Source organism: Lytechinus variegatus, chromosome 7 (assembly GCF_018143015.1).
Source record: "Lytechinus variegatus isolate NC3 chromosome 7, Lvar_3.0, whole genome shotgun sequence".
In the NCBI taxonomy this organism is placed as follows: domain Eukaryota; kingdom Metazoa; phylum Echinodermata; class Echinoidea; order Temnopleuroida; family Toxopneustidae; genus Lytechinus; species Lytechinus variegatus.
Genome location: NC_054746.1, coordinates 31,881,272 through 31,893,520, shown reverse-complemented (window position 1 = coordinate 31,893,520; position 12,249 = coordinate 31,881,272). Strand labels below are relative to the sequence as shown.

Genomic DNA, 12,249 nt, shown 5'->3' with positions numbered 1-12,249 from the left:
TCTGCATGATCAAGTCTTTATAATAGAAGCTCAATGGTGAAATCATAGTGGAAGTATTAGAGAAAAAAACAACTGTTGGAGAAAGCTTACCAGAATCTATCATTTCATCTCCTGTTGTATACATAAACATTGCACATAGATAGAAATATGATTTGATGAACATAGGAAACATAAAAAAACACAGGTCCGCATTGCATAAAAATTATCATTAAATGTATCTACCATCCATAATTAAATACACCATGGTCAATGAAATGTGATTATTTTGGTTTAAAGGACCAAGTGTTAAAATTTCCATCAAATGATTGGACTCAGAATTCAGTTAAATTCAAGGTTTCCATGGGGGTTATCATTAATATCAAAATTACCAGAATGCTAGTTTTATGCAATGCGGCCTTTGTCAGTTTTTGCAAGAGTTTTCAATGCATCTAATATGATTCTATTAAAGATAAACCAATACATAACAGTCACACAGAATGATATTCATCTATCTATTCAAAAGTCAATGATAGGTTTTGAAGAAATAAAAAGAATTCTGTATGATATGGACTTCCTGAAGTTCTTACATTTCCAAACCAGACCAGACACATAGATTTGTCCTACGATTCAAATTAATCCAAGTCTGTTTATCAATACCTTTATACTAATCATGAAATCATATTTGGCACCTTAATAGAAATCAGAACCAAGTTAGCCTTTAAACTATAATTCTGCACAGCATCTTTTCATTTCAAATCCTCCCATTTCACTTTACAAAAAGCAATAAGGGATGCTGGAATGAAAGATGCGGAGTGGGAATCTGGCCATAAAAGCCAGCAGACTTTTGGTAGAAATGGTAGAGTATCTTTCTACCACTTTGGGTCTTAGCAATGTATGCAAAAGGACTGAACAAAATATCTAGCCTGGAACTGACATTTACTCATGAAATTAGCAATGAAATTCTTTTTTTTTAATCTAAGACCCTTAAACTTTAAGAATGATAGGAATTAAAGATTTCCTTTAATGTAAAAAAGTATATTTGCAAATCTAGGATTTTTTAAAACAATTCGAGGAATTTATTAAAAAGAAAATCTCCATTTTCTACTGGTCTGGTCTGAGAAAAGTAAAATAAGAAACATGATGACGCTACAACTATAAACACAATATGTGACCAAATCTACATCTTAGCAAATGTCAGCATCAAATAAATTGACTTCTACATATTGTAACTTGTAGTAAGGGATGATTCTGAGACATTAATTATTCATACTTTTGCTATGGACTTCACAATGGTAAAATAATTCTTTTCTTTTTCTGATTGCAAAAATGTCAAATGAACTTTTGCTGACAGTTGCCCATATTTGCTGGATCAGGTCACATATGATTGAATGTCATAAAACTGGCTGAGTTGACCACAAATATAGGATTTAAGTTAGAAAAAGGGAGCGGGATGTACATGTGATAATGAGAGTAGTAATATGTTTGTCTTTATGCAAGAATACAGTAATACCTCTCTTATGCCTAGATGTCAACCAATTCTCTGGAAGAGATTTGGATAGATCCACATGAGGTCCTGTAGGGGATATTATTTGTAATGTTGGGTGACTCTTGTGGAATACTGTCAATTCACAACCTTAAAAGGCATTAATATTTTTGTTTCAATTTTATTGAATAACTTCACATCATTCCAACACTAAACTGGTAGAGGATACTATGTCAGAATAAAAAATGTGAATTCAACCAATCAATATTTGATATTCATTAAAGACCCTGACCGGTGTAAAAACAAACATAAATCAAAAGAACGGTAATGATTCATACAATACAAATATACCAAAAATATTACATATATCTCCTTCCATGTCTTACAAATATTAAATAAAAATAAAAAGAAACTTCTCCAAAGTACGCTTCGATTGAGCACCCCCACGTCGCCTGGAAATGATGACGTCACGTTGTGTCTGGAGGGTTGTGATTCCATAGGTTTGTGTACAAAAGCATTGGGTATTTTCTTCCATTTCCATGTTATGAATCCATTTTTTTTTTCGTTTTCAGATGAAAATGGCACTCAAAATTATTCACTGTTCAAATTGATGTAAACCTACAAGTATTCACTACCTTTTTTGTGATTTCTTTGTTTGGCTCTTATTGGGCCTAAATTGCTATGTCAGGAAAAGTTGTTTTACATTATCTAAATGCAAATAGAATTGAAATCTGCGCCAAATAAGCAGGAAATAAAATATGGCAAAAATTAGTTCAAAACTGTAGATTTCATAAATTCAAGCTTGTGGGAAAAAATATATGTGATATCCCTCTGTGATAGAAGTGAAGAGAATGAAATGCGTTATCTGGAAAGCAAAAAAAAAATCAGTTTTTCTGTGTACAAACCTATGGAATAACGACGCTTCTTACACAACGTGACGTCACGGTCTCGAGGCAGGTGAAAAGCACAATAAAGCCTATTTTCTAAGCCGGGTTCGAAGCCCGATAATTGGAATATTCTTAAGCAAAATACTCAGCTGGGAAGCGGTGAAAATGCATAAAGCATACATTGCTGTATTTAGTAGCTTATAAGCTTTCGATTGGTATATAATTTGACAATTTCATTTTTGGGTCCTGTCTGGGTCTTTAACAAAAAATAATATATTTAATGAAGGTTCAAAAAACTATCATTGGTTTGGAAAACTATACGTGCGGGGGCATAAACAAATCTGTAATAATCTGTAATCAGTAAAATCTGTAGTAAAGGTAATCCAATTACCTTTCCACTGAACAATTACTTTTAGAAGCTTTTGTTGATTTGTGACTTAAAAATCAAAGTAATATATTAATTACAGTACACTCCCTCACTCAATCATCTATTGAAGAGCACTTACTCAATCTACATATCTGAAGAAAAAGTTAATACCTTTGAAGGATAGGTAATTGGAGCCATTTCCTGCTAAAAGTGATTTTCATTTGCTCATCAGAGAATAAAATTTACTTGTTGAAGTGACACAATATTTGCTTTCACTGTTGTGGAAAAAATTCATACATAATTTGAAGAATGTATAATTGGAGCCATTTCCCGCCAATTTTAAATTGTCATTTTTCTTTTGCTCATCGGAGTGTAGTATTTGATGAAGTAACACAATGTTTGCTCTCACTGTTCCAGTACTGTCATATCGACAAATAACTACCCTCATTTTCTCATGATTCTATTAACCTTTAATTATCAATGTTTAACCACTCTAAAATTTACCAATCTACACTCCAGTGATTACAGGTGTGAACAATTGTAGCTCGGTTTATTTTGTAAGAGAACCACAGATTTTCCCATAACCTTTTTTATTATCTATTTCTTTTCTCCTAATCATTATCAAAGGTATCCCTCTTCAAACACAAGGGTTGAGATTAAAAGCTACACCGCTGTCCAGGTTTTTTTCTCCATGGAATTTTTAGTGGTGGATTTGCGCATGGAAAGATTTTCTCTCAATACAAGTACATCTTTAAGAGCATAAGGACTATCTTACATGAGTGATATGCGCTATATGAGTTATTATTATCTCTCAAAAAAATGCTGTAATAGTACTCGTGTAATTGTACTTATTTTGCAAATGTAATTAAAAAGTTTCAATAAATCTACTCAAATCATCCTTTCATTTTAACAGGGCGAAGTCAGTTATGAAAAATATAATAAATCTCCGTTGATCTTGAAAACAAAAAGTAGGCAAAGGATATCAATACCATAATTTACCATTAGGTTTAATTAATCTGAAGTTCCTAAGCTAATATTGACTCTTGGGGCAATAAAAGCCAATTTTGTACCTACCTAGTGCTTGTATACAGTTGCCCAGGGTTACCAGCGATTTGTTGATATTGGCGCCCTCTTGCAATCTGTCTTTGCTAGTGTTGATCGATGCCCGTTCACTATTAAGGAAGGAAGAAATAGAGATTGGGTAAACACATAATGGGGTAGAATCATTAAAAAGAAGAGATCATTTGATACTCCTTTATGAGTAGAGACAAACAATGGGGAAACTAGATATGAAGAAAGAGATATTGAAATAAGATACGGGGAAAGCGAGAGAAAAAAAAACATTAGACAGTGAGAGACAAAGAAATAAAAGAGGGAATAGAGAAATACAGTGATCAAGATATAGATAAAAAACTGCTAGATAGTGACAGAAATGAAGAAATTCATTAACAAATTTTCAAAGCAATGAACTTTTGATTTTTAAAAGAAGAGACCGAAAAATGAGAAATGAGCAGATAAGAACCAAGGAAAGATGGGAGAATGTACATGTAGCTATTGAAGAGATATGGACAAAGTAAAAAACATTTTTTTTTATAGTTTACCCTTCTTATCTTGACTTAAAAAATATATGTCTCCAATCAGGAAGGTTCAAATGTTATTCCCATTGTCTTTCTTATTGTAATATATTATTTTTATCATTAATGGTTCATTCTTTCTTCTTGGATGTTACATTGTATCATATTTTGTGAGATATGAAATCAACAAAACTCAACTGTACTGAATTGGAAACATCCTTTAAGATGAATAGTGGAAGGAAAGGAAGAGGGATGAAGGGAGGAGACAAAAGAGGACAAGTAATAAAGCAAGATGGAGGATAGCAGGAACAGAACCAATCAAATATGACATCGGTACTGCACTGTTGCATCAGTGTGACACGACATCACTAATTCTATCATGCAATGACCTAATTACATAACCTCGTTTCTAAATCCCCAATCAATTTCTGCCTTAAACTGAGCCAACATGAAGGTACTGGTCATGCTTCAAGCTTTAATATAATGCACTTCCACATTTGGAGACATTGAATTTGGCACTATGTTTCAACTTCTACAGCACCGATAATACATGGGTTTTTTTTTTTTACCAAACATAAAAGCTGAAGAAATTGCACAAGCATTCATTATCTATGCAGACCGATATAATGAGAGCATGCAAGGTTATATGGACAAAAAGGAAAAAAGTCAACATCAAAACATTTGGTATCTAGTCCCTAAAATAACACTGTGCAAGAGCAATAAAAAGAATATTTTGTGTGTAGACTGACTTCATATTCGATATTTATTCAGGCAGCATTTTTGTGACAATGAACAGAGGCATTTATCAAATGCAATGCTTTCAAAAGTAGATGAGCATCCAGGGATGTAGATATTTAGTTCCCATGGGATATATTATCATATCATATTGTTATTCAAGATGCGAGTGGGTAGATCTTTAAAGTCACAAAAATAAAATGTCTCAATCTTGGTTTCTGTCAGAACATAATCAAAGTTGCCTTGACAATGATCATATTTTAACATCTTACAATTTTCATATTTCATGCAATATTCTATTAATTATAAGAACATTTCCTGGGATGGACTTAATAATAGTATCCTATAGATAATAATAGACTTTATGTACCAAATATCTAGACAGACATATCATTAGAATAAGAGCATGTACCGCGACCTTGGATGAAGTTGTCTCAATATACATCATTCTTCATGCACTTCATGCCAGACTGCCTCCCCATTCACGGGAGTACAATCATGCTCCACCAAGCATGAATTTCATTCATACTTAATAGCTATAATGTACACCTTTTGTGGTGTTAAGTGCCTACGTTATATCATAATAGACCAAGCACAAATACCCGTCTTATAATTTATTGTTCAATCAGGTGCCATGCTGCATCTTTATCTTTATCTTTATAGCATAGGAATTCAAACATGTTTACGCTATTCCAAAAGTGTGCTCCATCCAATGCATGTATCAATGGATTAATATTAAGCCATATCCTGATATTGTACAGTAATCCACAGTGCCAGTCATGAAACTATGAAAATATGTAGCTGTTCTTTATTATGTTTGTTTTATTTTGCATTTGTTTGAGCATATCACACTTCCTCTGATGTTTACACTAAACAAATAAAGTTCTTATCCTGGGCCAATTTCATAGCTGCTCCACCATCATTCTAATGTATTGGTGTCGAAAAACACATTTTGCTCCTTTACATGAGATTACACTTTTGTTACTTGCTTCTTGTTGTCAATGTAGAGCAGTATAATGGGTTGATATCCTTACCTTCCAGCTAAATCCACCAGGTTGATCTTACTCACTATCTCACTTGGAATCCCATGAGACATCTTAGCCTATAACATAGAGACGAACAATAAAAGACAAAATATAAAACATCTTTCTTTAAGAATCATCACCTAAAGACACTTAAAAAACAGTAATAATGTACTTACACTTTAATGTTAAAAGCAAATAACCGAAATTTGGATCAAAGGTCATCAAATATGCTACAATAAAAAGTATCTGGGACAAAGGAGTGTTTTATAAAGATGTTCACACATTACTTCAAGGTTAATACATGGTCGAAATATGTTCTCAGGTGCAAAATGACACACCTTAAATACATGTATCCCTGCATTCAACAAAGTATAAATGAATATTTTATAACCCTAATATCCTTATGTCCTTTTAATTTTAAGGTCATCGTTTTTTCTCAAATTTTGCCAATACCACATTCAATTCCATTTGATTTGCTGCATTCAATTATAAAATTAAAGACAAATGATAAACTTTGTGTTAAGATGCTTGTCAACAGGAAACTTTTTTAATCCTTCTAAATCAACAGCTGCTGATGGGAATAAAATGATACGAGAATCTGATTGATCACCTATGTACAGTTGTATACAGCTATATGAAATTGATATTTAATGAGTTACCACAGAGTCAGTACATATCGGTCAATCATTACCCAAGGATTTCAGTAATTTACTTTATGAATCTGAGCTCTGATGGCCGTTTCAGATAGCTAAATGGATAGCTTATCTTACGTGAGACATGATTCGCATTACTCTTTATGTTCTGATTTACTGGATTTTATAAGGGACATTATTCAATTAGATATGGTAGGTTGCTTTCATGAAGACAGCTCTTAAATAAAACACTATCAATATACCTGTGGAAAGAATAGATATTGGATAACATGTGGTATGGGGAGCTAAAGATAAAGGTCCACATGTTACATTCAATCAAAGTCATTCATGTGAAGCGTAACACTCATGGTTCATGAATCAACCATTGAGAGTATGAAAGGTGTTAACATGTGCATGCTCAGACACTAATTGCAAAGGGCTATTATCTTGATATCATGTTAGATTCACAAGAGACCCAAGCAATGGAAGATATGGAATCAATATGAGAGACTATATGGCAGAAAAATAATAACAATTCTGACATTTACTAAGATTGAAACTTGGCAGGTCTGTGATATATTTTGTAGTTTCACTTGAATCTGTTTACAAAATTGTACTCCCTTTTAGCTTTTATTTTTAAAGTTGAATACATACTTTTCAATCAGGTGATATACTTCGATAAAGACCTACTGTATAAACTTGCTTAAATATGCTAAAAGTTGGCCATGTTAATTATCTTGATTTGAAACATTATTCAATTAAATTTCTCAAAATCCTTCTTGCATTTTACAATAATTTTCAGTGTCTCTCACTGTTGCACTTTCCTCTCAAGCGACCTTAACAAAAACTTTAGAACCTATATACCTTCTGGCTATCAAAGTACTAGATTAAAAAGGAGTCTGATAATAAATCTACTTTCACAACAGATCTTGTTATAAGTACATGTGAAGAAAATATCCCTCCTCCCCTGACTCACTGTAATGGCATTACTTATTAGAATCCATTTATAACAAGTATATTCCATTATTCATCAGAATTATATATAATAAGATTAACAATTATTTTCTAGTTTATATCAAGTGTAGAGAATGTACTTTACTTGGTGAAAAACAATTTAAAAACATAATAATCCTCTTTCAAACCTATTTGGAATGTTCAATCCATTCAATGACTGATAAAATTACACAGAGAATGCTCTTACAAGTATATATTACATTGCATGTAAAGCAAGGGTAGCATTAAATCCTATCAAGGATTAAGATGTTCCCTTTACTTTCAAGACAAAAAGAAGAGAAAAATATATTGGAGTAAAAAGAAAAAAATGATTGAAAGAATTTTGAAACACTAAGTTCACATCTTATAGGACAAGCGCCACCATTTCTGGGATTACAAGATTCTGACGAACTCAAGGTTGAGGTCATATGCTAAAAATAAGGCATGTCGTCATGGAAAATTCATAGTGAAAAATTGATATCATTATTCATTCTCATATAGCCCCTCATTTATCCTCTCGGATGCTGCTTCCATTAATAATCCAATATCAAAGACCCGCTGTCTTATACCCCCGATCGGACAACTAATTTGAGGCCAGTGGAGGAGACAGTCACCTACGTGTAAAGTTAGACTTACTTGCACTTTTCTCATAAATAATTTCAAAAGGAGCATAAATGCATGCATGAACAACGTCATGGTTAGAATTTAGTGGTGTCACTGATAAACTTATATACCGGTACATACATTGTGGCATTTATACAGCACCTGCCCACAAAGTAAAACACAAAGAGTAATTTTGCTCTCCCAGTGCTTTCAATTTACAATATTCAAAGAGGATAATTATTAGATGGAAAATAAACATATTTTGTTTTTTAATAAAATTTTGTAATGAGCGATATGTAGTGGGGAGACTATTCCACATAGTTGGATTTTATATTAAAGTAAAACTTATGCATGGTTGATTTTGGGAATTGGTTTAGAAGTTTGTTAAGCAATATCTATAAATTACTAAAGAAAATGAGGAGGAAATTAAAAAGGCACGACTGCAGGGACCTGGGAACGATTTTTTCAGTGGGGGTGCTGAAATCTCTCCTCAACGGTGGGGGGACACCATTGAGTTTTCCATAATTACACACACACATATATATATATAGATTGACTAGGTTGAATACTATATATATGTATATGACAATAACAGTTATTTCTTATCTTTCTTCTTATAAAAGAACATAGATATATAATAAGAGAACTCGAGCGCGAAGCGCGAGCTTTTTTGGGGGGGGGGGAAATTAGGTGTTTTGTCCTGAAAATTGAACATTTTGAGAAATGTTTGTGGTCCTGAACAAGATGCGTTTGTAACAAATAATAACTGCGAACGTGATCAGCGCGAGCAGATATTTTTCATATACGCTCTGGCCTGATCGAAAGGGACGTGTTACAAGGACTGTTTGCAGTTACCCATCAACAATGAAATAATGCGAGCGCGAAGCGCGAGCTGAAAAATTTGACATTCCGACCTAAATACTGGACATTTTAAACACTTTTTGTAATCATGATCAGGATAGATATATAACTATACATTTGATGCGATTGCGAAGCACAAGCGGGAACAAAATTGAGATTTCAGACCAAAAAACCCCGAGACATTCTAAGCACTTTTCTAATTATGAAGAGGATAGGTATATGACTATACAACTGATGCGAGCGCGAAGCGCGAGCAGAAATAAAAATGAGATTTCAGACCTATAAAAGGGACATCTTAAGCACGTTTCTAATCATGAACAGGATAGGTATAGAACTATACAATTGGGGCGAAGCGCGAGCATAAACAAAATTGAGATTTCAGACCAAAAAAGAGACATTCTAAGCACTTTCCTAATCATTAAGAGGATAGGAATATAACTATACAATTGATGGAAACAAAATTGAGATTTTAGACCAAAAAAATTCTAAGCACTTTTCTAATCATGAAGAGGATAGGTAAGTAACTATAAAATTGATGCGAGCGGAAACAAAAGCACTTTTCTAATCATGAAGAGGATAGGTATATAACTATACAATTGATGCGAGCGCGAAGCGCGAGCGGAAATAAAATGAGATTTCAAAACTAAAAACAGGACATCTTAAACACTTTTCTAATCATGAACAGAATAGGTATATAACTATATACAATTGATGAATTGATAAGAATAAAGATTTTATCAAAATCCGACAAGGAAATCAAAGTTATTGTATTTTAAAGATTAGCATTATTCTGGTGAAACAGTTTTAAGCATGTCTTCATTAATATCCAATGAGCAAACTGATGATGTCATATCCCCACTTGTCCTTCTGTATTTCATTATATAGAATTAGGTTTATTCAATATTTTCCCTTCAAGAACCAAAAAACAGTTGATTTGACAACTGATTTAGTCAATTAGATATTCTTTGCTGCAACTTCATTATAAGGGAGACATATCATTCAGACTGGTTTGAAAAAAAATGAAATAATGTTGATTCTATGTAATAACACAAGAAACAGGATAGTGGGAATGTGACATCTTCAAACCTGGTTTGAAATCCCAGAGGGCACAGGGGGACACAATATCAAATGTCCCCCTCCTATTTTGGGTCTTTCATTATGGAGAAAAATACATCACTTCACAATCGAAACAATACCTGTATTTTTGACTAAATGACCTTACATTTCGGGTGAAAACCTTTTTTTTTTTTGGGGGGGGGGGCTTGTCAAATTTTGTTAGGGTTAAAATGACCTAACATTTAGGGTGATAACCTTTTGTGTTTTTTTTGCTTGTCAAATTCTCCGGGCCCTGGCCCCCCTACATTTGGGGACAGATTTCCGCCCATGTCAACCCACCTTTTAAATATTCATGATGACATGCATATCACCATTTTCATAAAATATTGCTGAAATTTAGAATAAAAAAAAAAATAACTGAACTATTTGTTATCAGATTTGCATAAAATTTATTCATTTTGATAAAAAGTATTTCATATTTTTAAATATTTTTCAGCCTGGAGTACCCCCAAAAGCTGCGTATATGAATAAACATGCATGCGCGTGTTTAGAGATAGACCTAGTATCTGGGCATTCTAAATCAATAATGCAAGCGCGAAGCGCGAGCAGAAAATATTTGATATTCCGATCTGAAAAGGGTGAATCTAAACACAATTTTAAGTACTGTGTCGGAAAATTCTGAAGGGGGGGTCTACAAAACGTTGTTCATTTTCATTACATTAATCATTTATCATACCTACCACTAGGTTTCCAGGAGGTGCTGCCTATGGAAAATGACATGCAGCACCCCCAAATTTGGGGGGGGGTGCTTCACCCCAGCCCTCCTCCCCCCCTGCAACCCCGCTTCCCAGTACCATGGGACCAGGGTGAAAAAGACTGAAATTTGATTTCTATTGTCTGACTTGTAATTGTTTATACAAAACACGGGCGTTCGGGCGCGCAAACACTGAATTCGACATAAAACCGGGAAGTTTCAAGTCCAGCCACACCCATGTGACTCTCCCTGCTATCGAGTAGTGTGTAAACCTTTGGTGTAAACTGTATCGGGGTGCCGAGCTTGATTGAGTCGCGTTATAGGCATGATAGGAGAGATGTTATTGGAATATGTAAAAGACTATGTAAATGATTTGCGATTTTTGGATGTGATAATTATGTACATTATGACATATTAAAAAATATACAGGGGGAACCTGATTTCGTGGGGGTGCTGCCTATGGAAATAATACACGGAGCACCCACAGGAAAATTTCTGAGGGTGCTTCAGCACCCCCAGCACCCCCGCTTCCCAGGTCCCTGCACGACTGGAGGAAATAAGAGAAAGAGAATAGGAAGTGGGGGGGGGGGGGACGAAAGAGAAGTACAAAAAGACCTTGCAAAAAGGATCTTTTTAGGTAATAAATGAAACTTTTTTGCAAAAAAAAATACTTTATCCTATCAGCTTATACTGTATTAATGACTTACATGTAGCATCTCGTGTTGATACAATCAAACTTCCATTGCATCATTAGGCAAGTACACAATTGGCTTTTGAGTAACAAGCTTTGGTTCAAATGAGCAAAGTGACCCTGATATTCTCAAATTTATTGGATCTGAAGATGTCCCCTTCCATGCATTTACATTAATGAGTAATGACAATACCCCCCCCCCCCCCCAGATATCTTTGTTTTTCCCTCTTGCAAAGAACTCTAGCTCCCAACAATAAATCTGGGTTTCCTTTGAAAGCATAACAGTAAAACATTTATCTAGGTAAGGTTTCAAATTCCTACATGACCTAATTGACCTTCATCTACCCATGTGCAGATTGTGTCTGGCTCATTACCAATATATTAATTATTCAATCTAATGAAAATAATTTACAATTAGTACCTATTAGATAGAATGTAAGTAGGCTTCAAGGAACACAAGCTTTTTATTAGCAAATTAACTTTCCATCATTATAATCTTCAAAAGCTAAGCTTTACTTGAATTCTATAACTAATTAACCCCTACAGAAATTTCCAAGCTTGCGGGAAGCGTGCGACTAGCTTGCGCAAGCTTGCGGCATGCTAGTAACT

General features: G+C 34.0%; 1 protein-coding gene across 9 annotated transcripts in view; it reads right to left on the bottom strand.

Annotated features, from left to right (window-relative positions):
• Positions 1–12,249, bottom strand: part of LOC121419028 — an 87,305-nt gene that overhangs the window by 63,566 nt on the left and 11,490 nt on the right. For 7 of the 9 annotated variants that reach the window (XM_041613290.1, XM_041613292.1, XM_041613293.1 and 4 more), the window contains exons 5-7: positions 6,060–6,127; positions 3,791–3,888; positions 1,490–1,552 (exon numbers count right to left, since the gene is read on the bottom strand). In XM_041613290.1, coding sequence (XP_041469224.1) covers positions 1,490–1,552; positions 3,791–3,888; positions 6,060–6,127 — 229 coding nt within the window. Of the gene's footprint in view, positions 1–90; positions 112–1,489; positions 1,553–3,790; positions 3,889–6,059; positions 6,128–12,249 lie in introns of all 9 variants that reach the window. The other 2 variants (XM_041613294.1, XM_041613295.1) reach the window with 2 other exon arrangements.